At 41.7% G+C, this 27655-nt stretch overlaps 1 protein-coding gene across 1 annotated transcript in view; it reads left to right on the top strand.

Moving 5' to 3' along the window:
* Positions 1 to 17058, top strand: part of LRRC1 (leucine rich repeat containing 1) — a 128778-nt gene extending 111720 nt beyond the window's left edge. Inside the window, exons 11-14 of the mRNA XM_080806523.1 lie at positions 4793 to 4908; positions 11852 to 12024; positions 13313 to 13449; positions 15302 to 17058. Of these exons, the coding sequence (XP_080662649.1) occupies positions 4793 to 4908; positions 11852 to 12024; positions 13313 to 13449; positions 15302 to 15460 (585 nt within the window). The 3' untranslated portion in view covers positions 15461 to 17058. The remainder of the gene's footprint in view (positions 1 to 4792; positions 4909 to 11851; positions 12025 to 13312; positions 13450 to 15301) is intronic.
* Positions 17059 to 27655: the final 10597 nt, after the last annotated feature.

Genomic DNA, 27655 nt, shown 5'->3' on the forward strand with positions numbered 1-27655 from the left:
CATAGTGTTGGTCCTAATTTCATCAAAGCGTATGTGTGTGTGTGTGTGTGTGTGTGTGTGTGTGTGTGTGTGTAAAATTTATATGTTTTATATATATATGAATCACAAATGCATGGCAATAATACTGAAAGATTGTACTTCAGAATGTTAATACCAATTATCCCTTTGGAGTAGGATTTGGTCTTAGTTTTTTCCTTGCGCCTTTACATGTGCGTATTTATGGTTTTTATTTTCCAATCAACGTAACTTACTGTTTTATAATTAGAAATGAAAAATGCTGTACTTATTAGTGGATATTTTGATGTCAGTGGCCCAACAATTCAGGAAGTCCCAAAGCCATATGATTTCCAAAATATTTATGAAATAGGAACATTCGAATAATATGCCACAGATGATGATGGGAAAAGCAAAAAACAGTCTTTGGTTTCTAAAATTACTCACCATATTATTACAGCTCAAATTGTATTTTCACCAGATTTCACTTATTGTTCGTTTCCCTTTCTGTCAGTGAAATAAGGGTTTCATTCTGTTACACAGAATATTAAAAGGCCAATACTGAAGGAAAAATGAAAGTTTCTTCACACTTGGGGCAGGTGTTCAAAAAATGGAATATAGGTAGGCTATGATGACTAGTACAGGCTTTCTCTTTGGATCACTGACTGATTATCTCCTCTTGAATAATGTCACCTCCAGGCAATTAACATGTAGCGCAGCTGACCCGACTGAGGGTTTGCTCAATGACCGGCAGGTCCCATCTCCTCCAGATGGGTTAAATCAGGTCCAAACAGTGAAGGAAGGTATAATCTGGAATTAAGATACACAAACCAGCAAAACAAAGATTCTCAGCTACATTCTGTAGTTCTCCAAGTCCAACCCCTTGTATTCTGGGAAGGTACTATTATGTGGTTTTAGGAAGTATAAAAATATCAGCTTCCTACATAGATGGTAATAAGTTATTTAAACAGTGACTCTGCTTCCCAGAATTTCTAAGTGATACAGGCATTTTATCCTGATGGTCACTAAGGACCTGGTAAACTACCTCTTGGACCTGAGAGAGAAAGCAGAAACACACATGAGCCATATGTATCCTACAGTACTGAGATCACACCAGTGCTTCACTAGCAGTAAAGTCACAGTGTATTTATCCCTAATATTTAACACAGTGACATTTTGTCATTTTGTCACCGTGATGCCTCGCAAGGGAGAGATTTTTAAGGAGGTCAGGGATGTTCTGGGAGGAGCTCATCAACGTCAGCACACTTCCAACAACACAGCAGGCACACAAGTGTTGACTGACCTGGTCCTTTGGATCCAGGACTTTGACTTCTTGAAAAGACAAAACCATCATATTGGTTTCCCAGCCACATTTACTAGACCAGGTTCTATGATAGGTGCTAAATTGTGTTTGTGGTTTCATTTAATTGAATCCTGATTGTTACTTTTGGTTAAAGTAACATAGTCAAACACACAAAACACAGGATTGAGCCTCAGGTCCAGCCCAGGTCTGTGTGATCTCAGAGCATCCATTCCAGGGCTCCATGTTCCCCTCTGATGTCTGTGAAAACTGTACCTTTTGAATTATGGTTTTTACTGCTTAATAATCTTTTCTCAAAGCCAAAGGCTCGTGCCATCCCTTCCTGGATGATTTGGAAAGAGGTCTCTGTTTGTGCACTGTTTTGCCTGGGACAGCACGTGCATCTGAGGGTGATGAAGGCGTCCCGGCACACTGGCAATAACACTCTCTCTTTGTGGGCATTGTTTCATTGTTTTCTGAAACCCTTCGACAATGGAGATCAGGAGGTCACTCTGCCTGCTGTGACAACTAGGAGGCTCTTGAATACAATTGTTTTCCACTCCTTGAGGTCTCAAATGGATTTGAGATTAGAATGGGAAAAGAAAAAGAAAAAATAAGTAAATGAGATGTAAACACAGTAGATAGCCCACACACTCCATTGGGAATTCACATTATCCCCCTCCCAGAGTCTTAAGAGGTATTTACTTGTCCAGAACTTTTATTGCTTCAACAGCTATTAGAGCCCTCTCTGACCCATTTTAATGAGTTAATTTTTAATAGGTAGTATATGTACATGATACAAATTGAAAACGTTCACATGCTATAGTATTAGGGCCCCAAACAGATATCCAACAGGTGGCTGGAGCAGTGAACAGCTTCATGACAAAGTGCCCACAATTATGATGCAATATCAGTTCTGTACACGCTCCAGTAGTTTATTTTGCCATTGTGAGGGTTGTCTATGTGCATAACTGCTTTGCCTCCCTGGAGTACAGATAAATCTTATTGTGTTAAAGCCAGGCCAGGATGATAAGGTTAAGGTGAAGTCCAGCCTCAGCCCCATGCTGACCTGGAAGACCTCCCACATGGCCACCAGACCACCACTGAACCCAGAGCCAGTGCACAGGGAGCAGGGTCACGGGGGGTTCCCCTCCATGAGGAACTTGGGGATTTCTTCCCATGAATAGATTTTGTTGGGATCATCTCCATTTATCAGAGAAAATCTAATCATATCTATCCTCTATCTTCATTCAAAGCTTAGATTCCTTCCATAATATTCCTGGGCATCTGAGTAAAACTAATGATTCCCTTCCTCAAGAGGGAAGAATGCCAAGCCCCTTAAAGATCCTATTGTAGATCTCTTTCAGGGCATGATATTGGGGCCCTGTATTTATAAAACCTAAGAGAGCCCTCTCTAATGATTCTTAAAAGAGTTTTGTGGCTTTCATTTCTACACATAGAAGCAGATATTAACTTCAAGTAGCAGCCTTTCACTAGTAAGTAAATAAACATAAGCATATAAACATATCTAAATGAGAAAAGTTGATGGGTGAGTAGGATGGGTACTATACTTACCAAGCACTGTGGTTATATGGACATGTGCAAGTTAACTCAGTGAAACAATCTGTCAGAGGGTTTGTATAGACCGTAACTTCAAATGAAACACAGAGCAGTATATCAGTGTGGACTGGGGGGTTTGGGGAAGACTCGATGGTGTAGAGGATGTTTAGCTACTTCTGCACAGTTGATAAGATTTAGGAGGACAGAAAAAAAGAGCATTTCTATAAGACACAGTGGAATCAAAATGTTACGTTTTAGAGGGTAGCGAATGCACCAGTTGGTGGGATGGGAAATGTGAACACTGAGAGATCATGGAGACAATCTAAAAGCCTTTCTACATATCTGGGTGTTATCCATTTTAGACAAATGTTAATTCGTGTTTTCTTACATGTTATTTTTCTTTTACATCCATTATGGTTAAATACTGTGGTTAAATACTTGATCTCAAGTCTTTATATTAACTCTTAGGGGAAGACATAGTAAGATTGTTCATGAAGGTAATTATGTAGCAGTTTCATAAATATGCATTCTGCTTTTTTAAGGTATATACATGTATTAAACATATGTATACATAGAAAAGGATATAAGATGTACTCAGATATAATTGAAGATGCAAGTCTTCTGCCTCTCCTCAAGTGGGAAGCTGTGGAGTATTTTTCCATGTGTCAGAGAGACATCAATAGGTTCCTTCATGAGCCTTTGCTTGCAATCGCTCTGGGTCAGGATAGTGAGTACAGGAAGAATGTAGTACTGTATGGAGTCCTGCAGAATGTTGTGTCTGAGATTGAGTTATTTTTCCACCCCTTTGGTTCAGCTTTCCTGACCATAGAAATCCTGGCCAGTTTGCTTAAGAGACTGATTCAGTTCTTTTGTGCTTATGTTCTTTTTTTGAAAACCAGGCTCATACAAAGCTCAATTATCTTTGAATCGCTGACTTTAAAAATAAATAAAAAAATAGTAATCAAATTTGTCGTGGATGTAGATATTGATGTTTCTACAAGCATTAAGTTTACCAGATTAATATGTGTGTTTACCACATTCAGTTTTTGCTAAAATATTGTTGATTTTGTGAAAGGGAAATGAATAACGTATTTACTAAATTAAGTTGTGAGTGACCAAAAGTAGTTAAAAGATGTATAGTAGAAAATTAATGTACTGTATTGTCTATCCAGTATCCTTTTTTTCCTTCTTCTTTTTTCCTTGTTTTGTTTTGTTTCTTGTTTTTTGAAATGAACTGGGACACTGGGAACACTGGATTTAATATAATGGGCAGGTGTTCGAAGGGGTGTGTATGTATCATTGTTGGCCTTATTTTTTTTTTAAAGATTTTATTTATTTATTTGACAGAGAGAGAGATCACAAGTAGGCAGAGAGGCAGGCAGAGAGAGAGGAGGAAGCAGGCTCCCTGCTGAGCAGAGCCCGATGCAGGGCTCGATCCCAGGACCCCAAGATCATGACCCGAGCCGAGGGCAGTGGCTTAACCCACTGAGCCACCTAGGTGCCCCTGGCCTTATTTTTGAAACTTAGAATTCTTAATATACCAAATAATATTTACCAAATATTACCTATATTACCAAATAATATTTGTCTGGACCTGGGTAGCTTAGTTAACATATTTAAAAAATACAGTTGCATTAGATAGCAATGGAAAATGACTTGCTTTTCAGAATGAGATTTTTTTGAACTGTACTGTTTATTTTCTTGATTTAATTTAGAACATATACATTTAATGCATTGCCGAGATTTTTATGAACTTACTGGACTACTTAGTGTTTTGTATGATTTAAATTAATCATAGTTGGTCTCAGTGAAACTTAAAATCATGTGGTATCATTTTATGTGTCCTTTTCATGCCATTTGACAAACAAGATACTCCAGTCCCACCACCATCTTTCACAAAAAAACTGGAAAAAAGATGTATTTTCTTTCTCATTGTAGATTGGAGGGTGCTGCAGCCTTACTGTATTCTGTGTGCGTGACAACAGACTAACTCGGATACCTTCAGAGGTGTCGCAGGCCACAGAGCTTCATGTCCTGGATGTGGCAGGGAACAGGTAAGCATGTTCTGGTTTGCTTTTTTTGAGACAAGGAACCAAATGTTCATTCACCCCAACCTTTATCATGTGTCTTTGCCATCTTGCCTTTGCTCCGTCTTATAGAATATGTACCAATTAGTTGACTGACCCAGGACCCAGAAAATTATTAATCTGAGAGCAGGAGTGATGGAGCTGGATGGAGTAGAAGAGGTCAGGGATGACCTGAGTGGGAGGTACTTTGACATTTAAGTAGACGCTTCTGTAGAAATGCTCCCCAGAACAGCAGTACAGTGATGTAAGGGAAATAGCGCTGCCTGAGAACTGGGATACTTAGGTTTTACCTTAACTTTGTAGCTTCTGTAAGTCATCGTGCGCCTCTGGGTTTCCTTATCTGAAGAATGAGCTTGAATGAGTTTGAACTGTATTTTAACCAGGGATCTTGATATACTCTGCTGGTGATTCTGAACCCCCTGAAATTGTAAACAAAATTGTATTCGGGGACACATTTCTGGCCAAAGGATCCCTGGCTAATGTTAGAATCACCAAGTGGTCATAATCAAAGTGAAGAGCTACCCAACTGGTATTCCCCAAGGTCACAGCAGTACCATTTTTCAAGTTCTGCTTGAGAGGTCATGGTAGGCCACTTCCTGGTCTTGGAATATGCCTTCTGTTCACCTGTGTAAAATATAGATTTGTTTCAGCCAGTCTGAACTAACTTCGTTACCTCAGATTGCATGTGCCCTTTCTTTCCCCAGAGCCTAGCCCAGCTACTCTTTCTGCCTGAGACCCTCTTCTCTGATTCCCACTGCTGTTTTCACTTTCTCCAGGGAGCCTTCTTTGCATGGAGCCTGCTTCTTTGAATTCCCCCTAACACAGGACTCACAGCACCATATGATAATTGCCAGCCTATGCGTGTGTGAATGTCTAACCTAAAGTTGTGTGACGTCAAATGTGGTATCTGTGCCACTGTGCCTTTTATCCCTGCACAGTGCCTGGTACGTGATAGAACCTGGTAAATATTTGTCACCCAAATGAAAATGTTAAAAATGTTAGTTTTGCAGAGTGAATAGGAGGCCACTGCTAAGTGCCTTGTATCACAGGCTGCATCACCAAAGGAATTTAAAAAATGCTTTCGAGTGTTACATAGTTAGATAGGAGAAAAAGTGCCCAGCCAGGGGAAAATGATCAATGATTTTAAAGATTTTATTTATTTATTTGACAGACAGAGATCACAAGCAGGCAGAGAGGCAGGCAGAGAGAGAGAGGAAGGGAAGCAGGCTCCCCGCTGAGCAGAGAGCCCGACGCGGGGCTCGATCCCAGGACCCTGGGATCATGACCTGAGCCGAAAGCAGAGGCGTCAACCCAGTGAGCCACCCAGGTGCCCCTGATCAACGATTTTAAATGAGAGATAGCAACAGCAGTCTGTAGAGTGTTTGGGGGACTGTGTGCTAAGTGCTGATTAACTGGTCACTTAGGTCAGACACAAGCCACCATTTCTCATTCTGGCCAATGGATTGTAGGTTGTGGTGCTAATAAATAGCAGGACTCAGTGAACCTTAGGGGGGGCCCACCATTTTCAAGTGAAGGCTTTTAGGACATCTTAATAGATTCTTAAACCACTGACTGGTTACTAGAAACTCAGGATTAATTTGAGTGTTGACTTTCTGCTGAATGGAGTCTCGCATGCAGCATAAAGCTTGGGAAGGATTGTTCTTTCCTAAACTCCAGCAGTAGAAACTCAGTAACACCCAACCTTCCCAGACTCTTGCCACACCTGTGAGCATGAAATTGCATTATTAATTCCTGAGCAGAAGATGGCTCTGATGCCTGAAAACTTTTTCACATGAGTGAAGGCTCTAATCTCTAGTTCTCAGAAGGGAAAGTTAAATTTTTATTATGCTTGGGCTGGGGTGGAGAAAACCCCATTAAAAAGTAGAGTTACATAGCTGTCATCTGAGTCAGTTTAATGTGTCACATGTATATACAGATTCATAACCAAATTTTAAACCTATTAAAATATTTAATTACTACTTACTTAAAGTATTAGTATAGAAACTAATAAAAAAAGGCTACAATGTCAGCTTTTTAGCTTACAGAAATGTTACACCATGGGAAATCATACCACATACAACAGAAGTTTTGCCTCTTCTCTCAAGCATATAAAAATAGCAAATAACACAGACAGACTATATGTTAGTTTCCACAAATTTTCTTTGACAAATTTGATAGGGTAACTATAAAATGCCACTTGGAAACCAAATATCAATCTTTTGGTACAGTAACAGAGAAGATGTCTTTTATCATCAGCTACCCATGGACACGGAATCCATTTCCTTAATTCTTACTCTTTCCCATAGGACTATTCCCCCCACTACACAATATCTAGTATTTGAGAATCTTTGAGGAAGAGTAGTACCAAATACTAGAAACAGTGTCTGTCAATGGGGAAATAGTTTGTACCTTTGAATTTTATAATCCCAAAAATTAAATTTAAAAATATTAAAACATACTACTTCACAGCTGTTAGAGTGGATGTTATTAAAAAAAAAAGGACAACAACAAGATAACAAGTGTTAGCAAGGATGTGGAGACAAGGGAACCTTTGTTCCCTGCTGCTGGTAGGCATGTAAATTGGTGTAGCCATTAGAGAAAACAGTATGGAGGTTCCTCAAAAAATTAAAAATTTAACTATCATATGCTGTAGCAATCCCACTTCTGGCATATAGCCATATGAAAGGAAAACAGGATATTGAAAAGAGATCTGTGCTCCCTTGTTCACAGTAGCCAAGATATGGAAACAACCTAAACAACATCAGCAGATGAACAGATAAAGAAGATGTGGTATGACACATAAAATGGAATATTCGGCCATAAGAAAGAAGAAGATCATATTATTTATGACAGTATAGATGGACTTTGAGGGCATTATACTAAGTGAAATAAGTCACACAAAAAAAGACAATCTTGTATGATCTTCCATATGAAATCTAAAAAAGCCAAACTCTTAGAAAGAGAGAGTAGAATGGTGGTCACCATGGGCTAAGAGTAGGGGAGGTAGGGAGGTATTGATCAGTGGGTACAAATTGCCAGTTACAAGATGAATAAGTTCTGGGGACCTAATGTATAGCATGGTGACTGTACTTAATACTGCCTTATATCCTTGAAATTTGCTGAGAATAGATCTTTGAATGGGTTACACACACACACACACACACACACACACGCACATGCATGAAAAGTGGTGATTATGTGACTGGATGGAGGTGTTAACTAACTCCACTGTGGTAGTCACTTGGGAATATATAAATATATCAAATCATCTCAGGTGCACCTTAAAATTACACAATGTTACATGGCAATTATAGCTCAGTAAAATGGAGAAAAACTATTAAAAGGCAAAATACAACATAGCAGTGTAGTTGTACTATGGAATAGTAAGTAATTAGAAGAGTGAGATAATTTCTCTGTGTAGTAACACAGGATGCCCATGGTACCAAGTAAGAAGAATAGCTATTGGACATAACACAGCATTCTCATTTTTGTTTTTGCTTTTAAAACAACCTATCTATGTATTACAACAAAACATTAATAATAGTTGCCCTAGAGGCAGAGTGGAGGCCTGAGGTTACAGGGGGCTTTCCCTTTAGATATTTTGGTACTAGTTAAATTTTCCGACTGATTATGTTTTCTCTACATATCTTTAAGCAGTTTTGAAAACTTGCTAAGAACTAAACATTCTAGTAGGAGGTAAAAGATGAAACATTCATTTGTAAGAAGCAACTATAGGTCGAGTCAGTAGGCCATGTGTAGTTGTTAAGTAAATTTGACAGCACAATTGCTACAGTAGTGCAGAGGTGGGGAAGGTCACCTCAGGTTAGTTGGTCGGGGATTTAACTGGAAATGAGAGACATAGCTCATGGTATGGTTATTCGTTTGCTTTAGTTCTTGTACCATTGATGTAAATAGTAACCACAAGCTTTTTATTTTGAGGGGATGTGGTCCTTAATAAAACAGGGAGATGTGAGATGTGTACAAATAGGTCTGTGGTTTCTTGTGTTGAGTCTGCAGTATACAGAAGGTGCCAGAGGTGTGTGCTCAGTTGGCAGCAGCCATATTCAAGCTGGCACTCTGATTCTTGACGGGGAAACTGGTGTTCCAGACAAGTCACTAATCTTATATGGCTTGGTTGAATATGATTATAAGATCTGTTGTTGTAGAGACTAGTTAGTTTATTTTAACTTTTATCATATGATTTGCTATCCTTAGGAGCTGTTACTTATTATTGATGCTCTGTTTAGCGTTTTATTTATGCCTTTGCTTTAGCACTTAGCTGCAAAGCCAGTTATTCTGAGAAGGTACAATGACCATGTTTGAGTATTTGTGTTTTGTGCCAGTTTTCAAATCTCAACTATTTTTTTTCTTTATGCTCTTATGATTAAGAAATCTAGAAATATTGACTGTAAATTTCTTTTTTTTTAAATATTTTTATTTGTTTATTTGACAGAGTGAGAGAGAAATCACAAGTAGGCAGAGAGGCAGGCAGAGAGAGAGGGGGAAGCAGGCTCCCTGCTGAGCAGAGAGCCCGATGCGGGGCTCGATCCCAGGACCCTGAGATCATGACCTGAGCTGAAGGCAGAGGCCTAACCCACTGAGCCACCCAGACGCCCCTGACTGTAAATTTCTTGTGTAAGACCCTGAAACTTTCAAAAGAATCATCCTTTTATTCAATAGAATGAAAAAGAGTTTAAAGTACTTAAAGCTTTCACAGTGTGCTAGGATATTGTTTTTAAAAAATCCCGGTCATCAGATCTGGCAAATACACGTCTGTCTTTAACTTCCTTGCATTTGAGTAAATGTGTGACAGCCTTTGGGCAGAGGCAGGAATAATTTGTTGTATAAGCATAAGAGATTTCACTTTCTATCTCACTCAAAGACCCAACATCTCAGAATAGGAAGTGGAGCTGTAAAGGCCTGCTTCCTCAGATCCCTTGGGCATCCTTCATGGTGTGAGCCTGTCACTGAACTCGGTAGATTCTGGGATTTAAAAATATGTATTTGTCACTCAGTTTGGCCCTTATTAGCAAAGTACTAGAGTATACGATACACAGAGACTTCTCAAGGGTACTTTAACATATGCAGGTCTCATGGATGCATTAACTCTAGAACCTAACTCCCACATAAGGTACAATTCCACTGATTCAGTACTGCACCCAATACGTATGCATGGGATGGGCCAACCTTTGCTGGACTAATTGTTAGGAAAAGAAAATATTTTGTCATCTCTATAACTAGTATATTGGAAGTATGTTGTAAATTATATTAATTTGTACTTTGGAAGTTTGTTAATAATGGATTTGTTGTTAACACTCTCCATGTACCCTTTGATAATTTTTACTTCATTTGTTAAAGTAACAACATTCTGTGCTTAAATTTTATTTAGATTAGATAAATTAAATAAATTAAATTTTATTTAGATTTAATAATAATAATAATATTAGATTTAATAATTAATAATTAATAATACTCCAGTACTATTGGAGTACGACTTCTCTTCATATCCTTATATAGAGTTCGAATTAATTTTCCTTAAGCCTGCCCATTCAGAATGGCATCTATGTCTGATAATGCAGTATTGATCTCTCGGTAAGTAAGATGTATATGTAGACCTCGCACATGTGTTAAACTGGAGACAGGTGTGCAAGTTCCTAAAAGAGCTCCAGCAATACATGCTGCCATATGATTTCTTACGGAGTTCATGGGCCAAGGATTTCTTTAAGAAAATGTGCGTTATCTTGTGGCTCACAGGATGCAGTCAGCTCATTACTGTCCAGCTTGTAAAGTCACTGCTGAGATTATAATTTAATGCACATGGAGCCATCTTTAGAGTAAAAATACTTGATCAAATACAACCTTAGATTCATTAAACCTTAAATTCCTGGTATCTGCAGAGGTTTGGTTGTTTTCATAGCGTATTAGTAGACTTGTATAAGGCATTGGTTTTTACTAAAGTAATCTTTTCACCCCCAGCCGTTGTTAGCATTTTGAGCCAGATAATTCTTTGATGTGGCGGCTCTCCTAAGCATTATAGGATATTTAGCAACATCCCTGGCCTCTACCCACTAGATGCCAAGAGTACCACCCAGAAATGTCTACAGACATTGCCAGATGTCCCTGAGGCAGAAGCGCCCCTGGTTAAGAACCACCACACTAAAGTAGTCTTTGGTGAATACAAATGTGTATGATTCCCGGTGTTGGTTTTTGCTAAATAGTAACTGGGTGCAGTCACTTTGTCAGACATGTGTGCAAACATTAATATAAAATTAATCTTTAGGTGTCACATTACAGTTTTTAAAGTGCTTTAATACATATGATCTCACTTGAAACTGAAACAATGTGAAGTGGACATTAACTATCCCATAGGAATCTGGGGAAGTGGAAGCTTCTAGAAACTAGAAGATACAAGCTTAAGATGGATACCTAAAATAATCTCCTTAGACAAAGAAAATGCAGTGCAGGAAGAAAATGTTTTCATCTTTATTATAACTGCCACTTAAACTCTTCAGCACCCCAGGAATCTCCTTCCACTCTTCCTCATTTTTGCCAGGTGCTACTGAAAACAGGTCTTTGTCAGGGAGGCTGTTGCCATTGACTCAGTAAGAACTCCTGCTACTGCGTCCTTCCATGGTCAGACTGGCTTTTTTTCTCTTTAAATCGAAACCTCCTAATGTTTTGCCCTGTGGCCAGAGGTGCTGATGAGAGAGAGGACAGCAGAAGCACAATGACAGACTGAGTTTGCTCACAAAGAGTACACCGAGGGTTTTATTATAAACACAGTATCTTGTTCCATGTTAAATCCAATCCCAGGAGGTTCTTTGTGATGTTTTTATTTTATTCTGTATTGATAGGAATTGATATAATTATAAAATCTGAGACCTTGATGTCTTCTTTTGCTTTAAATTAGGCTGTTACATCTGCCTTTATCCCTGACCGCCTTGAAGCTGAAGGCTTTGTGGTTGTCTGACAACCAGTCACAGCCCCTACTCACGTTCCAGACAGACACAGACCACACCACAGGAGAGAAGATTTTGACCTGTGTCTTGCTTCCTCAGCTGCCTTCTGAACCTACTTGCCAAGGTGAAATTAAGAACAATACTCACATGGCTATGAGAATTAGTAGGAGCTAATACCTATCCATAAGACCTCTTACTCCCATGTGCATCTGTAATTTGTCTAATGTGCCCCTAGAGCCAGCCTGGGTGAGGTCACTGTGGATGTCCTCTGGGAAGGTTCTTTCCTCTGTACCTTCAAAGAAAAAGTACCCCTCACACCTGCTTATCATGCCTGAAATTTCTTAAACAGCCTTTTGTATTTGAATTATCGCTAAGACTGAAAACACAAGTACTCTTAAAAAAGTTGACAGAGTCCCTTAAAATCCAAACTGCTGGTTTAGAGGATTAGTATTGAACACCACTGACAAACAGGTTTTTGGTGTGTTTTGTTTTTTTTTAAGATTTATTTATTTTACAGAGATAGAGCAGGAGTGGGAGGGGCAAAGGGAGAAGGAGTGCGATCTCAAGCTGACTTCACACTGAGGGCGGAACCTGACTGGGACTTGATCTCACTACCCTGAAATCATGACCTGAACTGAAATGAGGAATCAGTGTTTAACCGAATGAGCCACCCAGGTGCCCCCAATGACAAATAGTTTTTAGGCCAGTCTGTTATTTTAAGTCATTGTATCTTTGTTTTGTAAATTATGTGTGGTTTTAAAAAATAGTCACACTAACATCAAATTGCCATTATAAATCTGCTGAGAGTTGGTTTTGATAAAAGAGAACTAGAGTGCACTGGGAGAACAGGAATTCCCTAGGTAGAAAAGCCCCAAAGCCATTTTGCCAATCCCAACCTTGTTAGAGGAGCTTTTAAGACCCCAAGGGGAAGACAGCAGAAGTGTTACTAAGGAAAGTACTGGAGTCCAACATGTACAACTACATCAGTGTCATGAGAAGGGTTTTTTGTTTTTTGTCTTTTCTTTTTAAGTAGGCTCCATACTCAACATGGAGCCCAACGGGGGGCTTGAACTCATAACCCTGAGATCAAAACCTGAGCTGAGATCATAAGTTGGATGTTCAACTGACTGAGCCACCCAGGCACCCCCTCACCATGATAAAGTTTTTAAAGTTAGCGTATAGAAAAGAATTGCGAAAAAGGATTCTATAAATTATGATGACATTCTGTGATGAAATACTAAACATTAGTTTGGCAGATATTTTATATGCTCTCAAATAGAATTATGCAACATTGAAAAGAAAGGGTAACCCTGTCCTAGATTCTTTTCTTTTTAATTTTTTTGAAATACTACATAGCAGTTACCAGTCACACAAACTCAAGTTCCCAGCTGATGTGGTCTTTGTCATGACAGAGAACCTGCCTCGCTGTGGGGCACTGGAGAGCTTGGTGAATGATGTCCCAGATGACGCCTGGAATGAGCGTGCAGTGAACAGAGTCAGTGCAATCCGATTTTTGGAAGATGAGAGAGATGAAGAAGATAATGAAACGGTATGGAAATGGAGATTATTGGCCTCCCTGAAAATGCAAAATTTAAAAGCCTTCCAAGACCAATAGTGGCACCTAATAAGGATTTCTTTTAATTTCAAATTGTCTGTTCTCTGCTTAGCCTTCAGCATGTAAGAATTTTTTAGAAGACAAAGTTAGGTATTTCTAGGTACTGATTTACCAAATGTATATAAAGCAAATGGACCTATTTGGGATTTTTTCTTGGAATAGTTTATACTCCTGTTCCTTATTTGTGATAGCATCCTTTCTCGCCTCCAGTAAACTGGGAATTTGCTCTGGGTTCTTTTTTTCCCCTTTTTTATTATTATTTTTTTAAGATTTTATTTATTTTTGCAAGAGAGAGTGTGTGTATAAGCACTAGGAGGGGCAGAGGGAGAAGCAGACTCCTCACTGAGCAGGGAGCCCCAGGCGGGACTCAGTCCCGGGACCCTGGGATCATGACCTGAGCCCAAGGCAGATGCTTAACTAACTGAGCCACCCAGGTGCCAGGAATCTGTTTTCTGTTTTTGTTGTTCTTGGTGAACGAAGTCTCCCCCCCACCACCATTTAGAGGTGTACGGCAATGACTCCATTCGCACTTCAGAGTGTTACTTGGCTTGCCTTCTGTGGAGCTGTGCTTCTCGCTGCCCTTTATGTAATTAATCATTCTTCTCTTCACCCTCAGGCGGAGTGCTTGCAATCTTAGTTGGGTTTATTTACAAGTTTTCATTCAAAAATCAGGAATAGATTTGAAGGTATTACTTAGCCTTACTCTATCCACACTTTAAAAATGTCTGTCGGCCAGCTGACATCTTCAGGAGTCTGTGACAACTCTTGAAATATTACTACAGGTTAACTTTTGCTTCTTAAACTCCTTGTGCTAATTGAGATTTTCATAAGCAGAGCTAAGAGGGAGTACCTACAGCCCCCAAAGCAAAGGGTGGCTTTTAAATGACTGCCTGTGGTGTCTGTTATTCCAGCTGTCACCAAATGGGATTTTATGTTTACAGTAATGGAGCACAGAATGGGAATTAGGCACAACAAAGTGACTTCAGCAGAAAGGAATCCTCAGTGCTTACCTGGTGGCTTGCTGGAGGTTGAGGAATTCACCAGTTCCTTCACTGTCTCAGTAGTGCTCTTGGCTGTTGTGTCACCGTAATTTAGGCTCCTCCTCCTGAAACTCCTTGGACAGGCCATTTACAAGACAGAAATGCTGTCTTAGGAGCCAGAGAGCACCTGATATGTCAAATAAGAGTTTTTTTTAAAGATTGTCCCTTCCCGGACACTTCACTCCCAGAACTGTGGCCTTTATTAGAAAAATGTGAACTCTCTTTAGTAAATACAAATAACACACATAGCGGCCAAGAAAAGAAGCTCTTCTCTCTCTCGCTTCCCTTTTCCTTCCACTCCCATGCCTCCATAGTTGAAGGAAGCCAGATCCACTTCAGATAGTGGTAGACCACTGCAGTGATTTTAAGTTAGAATTTGTTTACCCCTTTATCTTTTTCTTTCTTCACACCCCACTCCAACATCTTAAAAATGTTTGTTTCCTTGCCCTTCATGGAACTTAATTTTTATCTCACGCTAATCTTACATTTTACAGAGTATTCTTTTATTCTGAAAGTAATCCTTCTAGGTGGACCAGATAAGGTGCCCGTGACACCTCCATCTCCCTGAACTGCCAGTGAGCAGCTGATAAGCAGCACGTGGGGCTCCCGAGAAGGCGCTTCCGCCCCCTCCGAGCGCCTGCATCCCGAGAAGGGAGGCTTTGTTCCCGAGTGCCCCCACCTTGAAGCTGCCTGTTGAAAGAGTAATGACATAAAACCCACACACTCACTCCCCTGCTTCTTTTCAGAGAACACTTCTGCGGCGAGCCACTCCACACCCAGGGGAACTAAAGAACATGAAAAAGACAGTGGAGAATTTACGGAATGACATGAATGCTGCTAAAGGACTGGATTCAAACAAAAACGAAGTCAATCACGCCATTGACCGAGTGACCACTTCTGTATAGAACTTCACCTCCGAGTTTTACCTCCCGTGTCTTCCCCTGCTGTTAAGATCCTGTCTCCTCCCCAGGAGCCGCGCGTGGCCCTGGGACTTCAGCGGAACGTTGTGCGTGCCCGTCACCGCCCCGGAACGTGTGTGCGTGCTCGTTACCGCGCCGGAACGTTGTGCGTGCCCGTCACCGCCCCGGAACGTGTGTGCGTGCCCGTCACCGCCCCGGAACGTGGGCGCGTGTGCATCACGGCCCAGGCCGCACGCTGGCCTGCTGCTCTCCCCATGGAAGTGCCTTACTCCGGCTCCTCAGCCAGCCAGGGCACCAGTGCGCCCCCGGTATGCCGCCTCTCCCCTGACTTCCAGTAATTTGTCATAAGTAGAATACACTACTGTAAACACCTGACCTTTGTTTCTGTCTTATGTTGGGGTAAGGGAGCGCAGGAAGGGAAGTTTTGTTGATCCTCCTCCCTCCCATAAAGTGCTGGGACATTTTGAGCCCAAGTTCTCTTGGACCTACTGATGAGAGATAGTTTTATGTACGGCGCATAATTGATCCTTTTTTAAAAAACTTTTGGCAGCTCAGATGGTGTAAATTTAAAAATTTTGTATAGGTATTTCGTAACAAAAAATGTGTATTTCTTTTTTGTTATTTTATCTTGGAAACGGTACATATTTTAGCATTTGTGCAGGAAAAAAAACCACAAAACAGTCCTAAAGTATTTGTTTTCACTTGTACCACCCACTTGTGCCTTACTGTATCCCGAATCATGTCAAACCAATTGTACGCAGTGGCATCGTTGAGCAGTGAGACAAGACTAGGAGTGTGGTACTTTTAAAGCAGTGTTGGATTTTAATCAGTAATCTACCTGGTGGATTTGTTTTTAACCAAAAAGAAGAGTTACCACCAATTTGTAAATTTTATCAGTAGATTTTTTTTAAAAAAGAGGAACCAAAGGATTAGACTGCTAATATTTCATGTCTTACACTTTAACTTTTTATGAATGAGTCTCTTGTAATGAGTGCAGCATCTGATTGTACCTGTTTGGAAGGTATATGCCATTTGTAAAATAAAATAGAGCAGAAAAGCACAAAAGGAGAAAACTGGTTCAGAAATTCAGTGGATAAATTAACTATGTACTGCAAAAGAAAGTATGATTTTTATGGAAGAAAGCTTTAAAAGTTTTATATTGAGATATAAAACCACAATAAAGCAAAATAACCGTATTAGAAATGTTGCTATCTTTGTAAGTGCAATTTAATTTGTAAATAGAGTTTGAATCAAAGTATAACAAATACTTGCTTCAAGTTTTAATTTTAAATCTGCTAATTTAAGGGGCATGGGGGTATGCTTTGGTATGTTTCTATTGATTTCTTTCCCTTTTTTTTTTTTTTTTTTGGTATAATGTCATAAAAAGGAATGAAAGTGCCAGTCACTATGTGGTATCTAGGAAAATCATGATACTGTTGGTTTTTTGTTTTCTCTCCATGAAATAAAATCACCCTGGAATTAACCATACAACTTTTTAAAATTAATTATCACCTTCTGTGTTCAGATGTAGCTGAGTTCTTTGACGATGTGCTCCCACCCATTAAATATCTAAACTACTGGTCAGTTTTGAGTTAATTGCTTGCCGTTGTGCCGCACAGCACAGACCCCAGAAGTGCCTTCCTCTTGCTAATAACTTTGGGTCATGGCTTTCTGGCCAGTTGGACTCTGTTGGACTCTGTTGAAACCTGTTTTCAACCAGCCAAATACACCTTTCTATTACTGTTATGCATTAACTTACTGCGTTCACTTTGCTTTTTAAGTTATTTGTATATATGTATATATTTTAAAATCTGTTTATTGAGTTAGAAGTACCATGACATGGAATTGGGTTTTGGCTAGTCAGTTTTATACCTTGCTCCCCAATTTGTGAGTACCGGTTTAGTTTTTTTCCATTTTAACATTTTGGCATACTTTAGGCTTTAGGCCTATGAAGATGATATCACTAAACTCATGAACTGATGGATAAGCAAATTGGCTTTATTTAAGAAGAGTAATCTGATGCTAAAGAACGATAGAACTCGAATGGTGTTTTTTGTTTGTTTCCATATAAAGCCCACCCTTTACCACTCAGTTTATCCTAGCTTTGGGGGGAATGTGGTAGACAGAATAGAGGGTGTGCTTAAATTTTTCTAGGATATTTTATGTAAGTAATTGTCTGTTTCCTTTGGCTTATTTTCTTTACTGTGCATTCACCTGTTTTGTTTGTTTGTTGCTTTATTTTCAGCTTTTAGTATTTTGTTTCCCCCTTACTTGTGAAGGGAAAAATTACTTTCATTTTACTTGTTTGTGCTGGGTGACACTGCTGTGCCCTTTACCTTCAGGGTTCCGGGACCAGGCTTAGACCTCACAACGGAAACAACATTAACCAAGGAGACCCAACTCAAGAACATGCCAGGCTTTTCCAGTGAAGCCTCTCTTGTCATAAGAAGGAAAACTTAATTATGCAAAAGGATACCTGTCCATTGTGAGGCTAGTGACAGAATTTCCTGACCTTTTCCTAGCGGAGCACTGGTGGCCCCCATCCCGCAGTCTGGCCCTTCCTTCAGGAAAGGGAGGAGTTCGGCAGGCCGCCTGCCTGTTTGTCTTGTGGGAGTGACAGGTAAAAGCAGGAAGGATTATTATGACCTGTTCACCTACTTTTTTTTTTTTCCTGTGGCCCCTTATTTCCTGTTTTTAGCCAGGGAATTATGCCTAAGTGGATAACATCATAAAAAAAAATAATAGAGGGGTTGAAATAATGAAAGTCATTGATGAAAAAGAGATACAGGTAAGAAAACTAGAACTATTTGCCTGGATGTTGTGGGTTTTTTGTTTGGTTGTTACTTGGTTTTTGTTTTTGTTTTTTTTCTGGCAAGTTCGGAGGTGTGGTCCTGACCAACCCAATCTTTCTATCTAAAAACTTCTTAGGTAGCTGTCACAGGTAAGGAAGCCCAGTGGAGGTGCCAGGTGCTGCCTTCCACAGCAGCCTGCCGCCTCTTGGGAAATCTACCACGCCCCAGTAGACATGCTTCATGGGTGGGGTGGAGGCTGGGAAAAATTCTGCCTTCATCTGAAAGTCACTCTGAACAGCCAGATCTCGCCATGTAAAAGGGACCGACACCCCTGCCGTGGGCGCACCAGCAGCAGTGTGACAAAGGCCATGCAAACACTGAGGAGGGACAGTCCTGGAGTTGCTTGTTCGTATAAGGTGGTCAGGGTTATTGTAGCTCAGTGAGATCAAGGAGAGTTGAAATCTCACTCCAGCAATTCGTATTGACTCCTCCAAATTTCCAAAGAGTCAATCCAAAAACTACAAACAAAACAAAAACCACCCAAACTTTTTATTACAGATAGTCAAAAACATACAAAAGTAAAATTATATAATGAACCTCCGTATACCTATCACTCAGCTTCAACAGTTATCAACCCAAGATCAACACTAAGCTGTTTTAAAGGAACCAAATTATGTTTTAAAGTACATCCATGAGGGAGTCTGGGTGGCTCCCGTCAGTTAAGCCTCTGCTTTCAGCTCAGGTCATGATCTCAGGGTCCTGGGGTTGAGCCCCGCATCAGGCTCCCTGCTTAGCGGGGAGTCTGCTTCTCCCTCCTCCTCGATTGTTCCCCCTCCTTATGCTCTCTCACTCTCAAATCAAATCTTTAAAAATAAAATACATCCATGAGAAGACTGCACAATGAAATAATTTAAAAACAAAAGGCAGAGCACGGAAACGCCCTTTAAAGGAGCACTTTGGAGTTCAAGGTTTTGAGAGCGTAGTCCAGTATTGGCATCCTAAAGATTACATCATAAAGATTTGAATCCCAGCCCCACCACATGGATTTGGATGAGCTACGTAACGTCAGGGGGCCTCAGGTCCTTCATCTCTAAAGTGGGGCGGCAAGACCTCTCGCAGTCTTAGAGTGAGGATTAAGTGGGAGACATGAAACATCAGTTCTCAGGAAGTTTGTGGCTGCTAGTATTACAGGTCTTGCTGCTGTTAGCAGGTTATGGGCTGCTCCACAGTCCCTACCATGGAGCCATCGTATGTGGTCAGGAAGCAGAGTGTTCCTGCAAAATGAGGACACCATGCTGGTTCTCTGGCCAAGAACACTTTTTCAACTGTGATGTTGCATAGAGACCCCTGAGTTACATAATTGGGGAGGGAAATCTTAAATTGTCCTGTTGGCTCACTTAATGGTGAGCTTAGCCGTGGTCTCACAGCAGCCCCCTCATTGTAATTGGACTTACTAGCTAGCTAGCCTCGAGATGAAGCTAGTTTCTACAAGAAAGCATTCAACCTCTGCCTGAGAAAAGGGTCTCTGCATTTCCACACAAGGTCCTCAGGTTTCTAAGGTCCAAGTCTCTTGTACTCATTTACTATCTTATGTCTACTTTATCTCACTTTGATTTTCATTACTTCCTCCTTTTCTGTCTCCTTTCTCTCAAAGGGAGACTGCTGAGGCTTTCATGTATCAGGAGGGGCAGGTGGAATTAAGAAATAGGTCATCCATAGAGAAAACCCGGGATATGTTAAATAAATGCAGCCTGATTTGGGGAGTGTAGAGGACACCTCCACCTTGCTGGAGCTTTTTCTTTTGAAAAGCTGACAGCTGGCGGGAAAGGGAAACCGACCAGAAGAACCTGATCGGGTTACTTTTGTTCACCAGGTTGTGTGGAAGGTTGGAGAAGGATGTTTGTGCCTCACAGTCCGCCGGAAGGACGGTGTCATTTTAAACTGCGAGAGTGGGCAGTCAGTCTGACAGGACAGGGCTCTTGAGTTCTGACCGGGTACGAATTTGATTGGGCTGATCTTCCAATGACCTTTTGAAGCATCAACATCTAATTTCTAAAACCCATAATGAGCCGTCTCCTTGGGGGAGCGACATGGTAGTGGCAGTTGCTGTGCTCACTGAGCACTCACTGTGTGCCACACGCCAGGGTAACTGAACACAGTTTTTCAGAACAATCCCCTGAAGTAAGTCATGGCGTCCTCATTTCACAAAGGGGGGAATTAATATTCAGATAGTTTTAATAATTTTTCCATGATCAAATAGCACATGACAGAGTTGGAATTAAAATTCACATCTCTGTTGACTGGAGTCCGTGGTCTCGATTACTGCTTTATTTTGCTTTGTCCCCCTCAGTGAAAATTACAGTGAACCTGTAATAATTATATTTGGAGTTGTATTTATCATTGCCCTGATGGTTCTGTTTTAATTTGAGATTATTTAAGCCTAGATTATCGTCAAAGCCTGGCACAGAACCGAATGAAATTTAGCTACCATTTACGTAGACTGGGGCCTTCATTTGTGTCTAGTTGTGGTAGCCAAAGCTGTGACTTTACATCCTCTAACCCTCCCACTACCCCCGTCCCCCCTGCCCTCATCCCCTACCCCCCCCATCCTCCCGCCCACTCCGTTTTATGTTGTTCCTTGGTAAGTGCCATGAAAATGTTCAGGGGATATTTGTTCTAGCGTCTCAAACTGTGTGCAAATCTCAAAAGATAGGAGATAAATTATTTGGTTAGTGGGAGGCCAGAAAAAAAAAATTGGTATGTTTTCTAACAGTGGCTGAAGTGACTGTTTGATAACCAGCTCTCTGAGAGAGCTTTAACATGTTCCAAAAATTGGCAGTTAGCACTAGAATGAGCTAATTAGTTAGGAATGGTTTTTATCCTCACTACCTTTAATAGCCTACCCTTGGAGAAAAGACAGATAATGAACACTTGGAAATCAATAGCGCTGCAACTTGACCTTAATGCCGTTTGGGGGAAATAAGGGGGGTGTGACTCATTTATTATTTCAGATCCTTCTTTTAAAAAGCATTGTGAAAGATTTGACAAATAACGATTGCTCCCAGTTAGGAACTCTCATCTAATCAAAGAGGCAGAAAACAGGAAGAATGGAAAACTTGTGTGACTCAGCAGTGTTTCATTTTATTTGAAACAGGCTCTACCACCCTGGTTGTAGAAAGACCTTCCAGTCTCCACCCTGCAGGAAAGCCTGCTAGCACCGGGGCATAATGAGTGACAACCCATACCCCATGCCATGCAAATAGAATCTGCAAATGCTTCTCTTGAGGTCCTTTTTCCGAATCCGCTCTCTCAGTGCTTGTACAAAGTTGCCCAAGATCCCTGTGGGAAAGCACTGGCTGAGCACGTAAAGGATGTGGGTCTCCCAGGGGGCTGGTCGGTTCCTGTCTGGACCCCAAGCCTCCTGTGTTCTTCAGGTCCACACACCTGACTGCCCCTTTCTGCCCTTCCTTGGCTGGAGGTGTGAGTGCTTGTTTGTTTAAACCTTCGTCACTACTGCTTGGAAAAACAAAACAACACACTTACTTGTCTGGGCATTGAGTATTCTTCCTGAATTTTTGTCCTGCCCATTGGCCTGGAGGCATGATGGGTGGGGCGGGTTTCGGCGTTGGTTTGGGAAGTTTCGAGAACGAGGCTATGGGTTGGGTTGTTAGGTTGGGGTTGCTCTTGGTTTTAATCATTTTGGAACGTCTGAGGGTCAGAGAGCATTGCCATAGATGGCTCTGGGAGTGGTGTTCTGGCTGTGCCTCTTTCTCACAGCAGGGCAGATTTACCTGGGGCGTCACTTCGCACAGTCCTGACAGATGCTGTGCCCTCCGTCCACCTTGTGTTCTCACATGGACACCTGGAAGGTGTGCCGTGTAAAGACATCACTAGTTCGATGAAACCTGTTTCATGTCGACTCCCTCCACATGAGTGACTGCCGGTCTTCATTCCCCTCACCTCCCCGGCCCCTCTTTCTGCTGTCCCCCAGCAGGCAGAGGTGGTATGCCCCCAGAACTGGGTCAGAGCTGCCCTTTGGAAGGCCAGGATTTGTCACTGGTGGTAACTTGGCCCTGGGTCCCTTACCTAGCTTGTTCCCCATCTCTGGTATAGTGATGCTATGTAGCACGTAGGTTGTTAGAAGAGACTATATCAACAAAATAAGATGAAGCTCTTGAATGTTTCTTTCCTTTTATTCACAGCAATGTGTGGTAGGAGTGCTTTGCTCTTTAAAGAGCTGGCCATCAAGTGGCCAGAAGAATCAGCACTCCGGCTGCCTGACCTCCTCCCTTAGCACCTTAGTATTTTGTTCAGGGCTGCTCAGTGTACCCAGGCCTAGTCTTGCTCACCATCCTATAATCTGCTGCAGGCCCCCTCTTTCCCGGAGGCTGTGTGTGAAGTGGTTTCAAACTTCAGCACGTGTCGGAGCTCCTTGGGGTCGTGCTAAAGTAGATGGCTGGTCCCACCCCCCGCAGCTCTGATTTGGTAGGTCTGTGTTCATATGAGAGAATTTGCCTTTCGAATAAGCTCTCAGGTGCTGCTGTTGCTGGCTCAGGGACTATACACAGAGAACCACTGCTCTAGGGTATGGGAAGGAGCAAAAGCCTATAGTTAAGCAGAGCTGGATTTAAATCTAACTCTGCCACTTACTTTTTGTGAAAAGTTTTTTCTTTTTTCATTTCCCCAAGTCTCAGTCAATTTATCTCTACAATGGGAATAACAACTACTTCAAGACGTTTTAGAGAATCAGATGATTCTCTAAATCTGGAATCAGATGATTCCAGACTTATCGGCTCTTTCTGCTGTCCGGAAATACGCACGCCGTGTTCCCTGTGGAAGCAGAAGAGCACTTTAGCTTCTGGAGCCAAGTTCTGAACGTCAGGGATCCTCTTGTTACATACACAAGCTATTGGGAGTAGAGGAAATGGGAACAGAAGTAGAAACTATGCTTACCTGTGGGTGAGTGCCCTAGGGGAAGCCTGGAAATGCTGATGATTAGACGAGGTTAGAAATCATTTAACACTTCCTGACTTGCCTGATGGAGGAACCATGCCTTACTCATTTGTGTCTGTGCCTGGCATGAATCCAAAAATCCCTAACCCACAATCTGCTGATACACGTGGGTCCTCAGAAGAAATCTTCCAATCTCGACATCTCTGAAAATTTCAGGATCCTAGACCTCAGTTGTGTTCTTCATGCAGTGCTGCAGTCATTGTGGTGTCCTTAGGAAATGGAAATCAAAATGCTTTATTTCAGTTGTTCCAGGTTTTCATTACTGTCCCCAAATCCATTATCCTCCTCCTTGTCATCTCAAGGATGATCCTCAAAATAGGTAACCAGTATGGAAACATGCGGTAATATACAAATCAATGCCTCAACTTTATCAAATTTTCATTGACTAATGAAAAAATTATCTATACCAGAAAATTATTTTCCTAAAGATCTGGGTGGTAGTGCCAATCATTAGCATATAATTTCCAAATAAGTTGTGTATTTTTTAAGCCTCGTTTATTGTATGATCGCTATCTAAATGATAGCCTTCTCTGAGCCATGATTTCATTTGGGAACAATATCAGGCTGTTTTGATAATATTCCTATTAAAGTATTCAAGTGCAGAGGTCCTTAAGCCATGGCTCACTGCCTGTTTTTGTAAACAAAATTTTGTTGGCACACAACCATGCTCATTTCTTTATGTGCAACGATCAAATGGCTCTCAAAGCCGAAAATACTAAGTATTTGGCCCCTGTACAAAAAATGTTACAGGAGTTTCTGGTTCTAGTCAATGGGAACCACCTGGTACCTTTTGCCACTAGGGAGCACTAGATCCACCACTAGTTTATCATACCCAGGCACCTGCCTGGACACCTTGGCTTCCCACCTGAGCTGAACTCAGAGAGTCTGTACCTTGGTCCCTGCCGCCAAGAGCATAACCTGTCCCATCTCTGCTAACATTGAGATACTGTGCAACACATGCCTGGGCACACCTCTTCTCGGCTGCTCAGGGGCTGGAGCCCATCCTCAGCACCCATCCTGGGCCCCTTACCGTCCTACGCTTAGCTGGGCAACATCATTATGTGACTGGTAGCTTCCATAGTTGAAATTCCTTAGTATCTTGTAGGTAGAGCTACAATATTATAAAAATTGTTAAGATAGTACATTTATTATTTTTTTAAAACATTATTTAAGAGAGAGAGAGAGTGGCGGGAGGTGGGCTGGAGGTAGGGGTAGAGGGAGAGGGAGAATCCCAACCACGATTCACACCCAGCATGGAGCCTGATGCAAGGCTTGGTCTCATGACCCTGAGATCATGACCTGAGCTGAAATCGAGAGTCAGACACTCCATCGACTGAGTCACTGGCTGCCCCATGAAATAGCACATTGAGCTACTGTCTGAATGTCAGCTTTATTTTATGGAGGAAATTCAGGCTTTCACATGTGAACTGCCACAGTTTCCACTCCCCACTAATGTGCACCCACATATCATCCACGTTAGACTGTCTGCTCCCCCGACCACAACTAGCTCTGGCACCCATTCTCCTGGCCCTTTCTCTCCAAGAGCTCACTTCATCAATGATCCACTTGGCCCCGTGTCTTCAGCCACTTCTATAGATTTGTTTAAGTTCTGTACTTAGTAAGCAATACACCTTGATCTTCATCCCCCTTTGTAGCTGCCCGATTCTTCCTTTCTCTGCCAAGATTTTTGACAAGGAGACCTATTCTTGTTCTCACCCCATCTAAGTTCCCACACACATCTCCACCCGGTGCTGTGGGCATTCCTTCTCCAGTGCGCCATGGAAACTACTCTGACCAGGTCACCTGGCTTCCAGGTTACCATATCTGATGGACATTTTCCCCCAAGCTTTATTGAGCTTTATTGAGATAAAATTGACATAGCATAAGTTTAAGGTCTACAAAGTGTTGATTTGATACTTTTATATGTTGTGAAATCATTACCACTGTAGCATGAGCTCACACCCCGTGGATATTTTGATTCAGCTCTTGCCTTTCTAGACCTGTCTACTGCATTTGGGTCTGTGGACAGCTCCTCCCCCTTGGAACTCCTACCTCAGTGCTTTTCCAATTTCTTTGACTGCAACTCAATTTGAGAAAGAACTTTTTACATAGCAACCCAGTAAACACATACAGATACACAGGTGAACTAAAGTTTCCCAAACGAGTGCTCAAGAAACTCTGATATTTCCAGTTCCATTCTTTTTCTGTGCTAGTTACAACTAAGTAAATAGATTTCATGACTCACAAATGGCTTGAAAACTTACGTTTTTGGTTTCCCTGACACTCTACTCTGCTTCTCCTTGTACATCTCTTACCACTCTCCTTGGTCCCTAGAATTTTTTATATTCCCCAGTGTTCTGCCTCCAACCTCTAGCTTTCTGTTCCTAATTATGTTTTCCCTAGGGGATCCCATCCTTCCTCTTCATGGTGCAGATTCCATAATCTGTCTCCATTCTGGAACCTCAACACTGTGCTCCTACAGCAAAAGATCTTGGTCCCAAGTTCAATTCCTAGGCAGCTGCGCTGGGTCAAAATCAGGGAAGATGGGTCATCAGGTTGAAACTCTTGTACCTGCAGTGGACTGAGGACAAACCTAAGAGGAAAACCAAAGTTAAAAGCCAGGTGAGTTCTCTGCAAGGATCTAAGACAGAACCAGTCTTTTGCACTGTAAAGTTGCGATGTGCTTTTTCTAATGTTCTCTTTCTGTACTCTGTTGTTAGAAGTGAGTCACTAGACTCAACCCACACTCAAGGGAAATCATCCGGCTTTATCATCAGTATGAGAGGAAGAGATACTAGCTCTCCTTTGCCCGGTGACTGCTGGTATGGGTCAGGCACTGTCCAGGCTGCAGACAAGTCCCATTCAGTTTGAATTCTCACAACACTATGAGCTTGGTGGTATTATCCATATATGAACGATGAGGAAACTGAGGCATAAATCAGATAATTTACTTGCTCACAGTGGTAGTTCTTGTGCTTGAACCAGACTGGTTTAATTCTTTCAGTGGTCACTTCCAGATGCAATCTCAGCTCTAGCATTTGTGAAACTTTTCAGGTCAAATCCCAAATGGGGCGGTGATGTAGAGAGACTGAGAGACACAGAAGTACAAGCTGCTCTGGTCCAGTCCAGCCTCCCGATGGGTTCCGGCAAGTTAGTCTCCCTGGGCCCAGTTAGCTGTGGCAGGGACTACACAGGGAGAAATCAAATCAAATGAAAATGGGGGAGGGGAAATGAAGCCTCTGGGAAGCCTCTTACAGGTTGATTAGCATCTAGAGTATAGTCAGCTGGTAGGAAGTTGTGTTGCGGAGTTGGGGGGAAGGGAGGACAAAGTGAGATGTAGGGAGTGTTTGTGAGTGTTGACTGGGTGAGAAAGGCATGGTGACCAGAGGAGACTGGGTTTGGAAGTAGGACATGTAGGGAGGTAAAGAGGATGATTACAAAAGAGGAAGGAAATCTGCATAACTGACAAGACTTTTATGAACTTTTGGAGTGGATACAAGGTTTCATAGTACCTAGTGTACTTTCGGAGGAAAGATAATCTACCATCATGGAATAAGAATTACATGTGGGTTTTCTCTTCCCTATTAAAGAGTCAGGGGAAAAGCCTCACCCAAACTGGGCCATTCTCAGGAGAGCTCTCAGGAGAGCTCTATTTTTCCTGCCATGTGACAACCTGTTGGACCAAGTTTCTCTTTTATATTTACATGTTGTGTCGAGTTAATCGCTGGAGACTTCTGCCTGCTTCTCAGGTTGACAGCACGTCAGGCAGAACAGAGTTGGTCTGGGGCCCCTGGGTTACTCAATTGTTAAGCGTGTGCCTTTGGCTCAGGTCATGATCCCAGGGTCCTGGGATGGAGCGCAGCATTGGGCTCCCTGCTCAGCAGGAAGTCTGCTTCTCCCTCTCCCTCTGCCCTTGCTTGTGTTCATCTCTCTCTGACAAATCAATAAATAAAATCTTAAAAAAAAGAAAAAGACAGAGTTGGTCTAAGAAAGTGAGTATTTTCCAGAACTATGGCTGAGATCAACTCACCTGTTAACATTCTAGAGTCTCAGCTCAGCCCCTCTTCTGAAAACTGGAGGTTAGAGGCACTGTTTCTATTCTTGTGGCTGCTTGTTGCTCTGCCTTCTGCTGTCTGAAATCTTGTCTCTACAATCTTTGAATGGGAAATAGGAAAATGATAGTTTCCTGATTTCTATATGAAGGCGTACTAAAAAAATCACTTTTCTTCTTGTGTTTACTTTACTGTTGCGAGTCCCCTGGAAATTGATCCTGAGCTGGAGATGAGCTTTTAGGGGGTTTGCTGGGGAGTGCTCTCAGCAGGAACAGTGCTAAGGGAGTGAAGGAGGCAGGACAGGGCCTTGGGAGACGCTGAGC

This window comes from Martes martes, assembly GCF_963455335.1.
Source record: "Martes martes genome assembly, chromosome: 6".
Lineage (NCBI taxonomy): Eukaryota > Metazoa > Chordata > Mammalia > Carnivora > Mustelidae > Martes > Martes martes.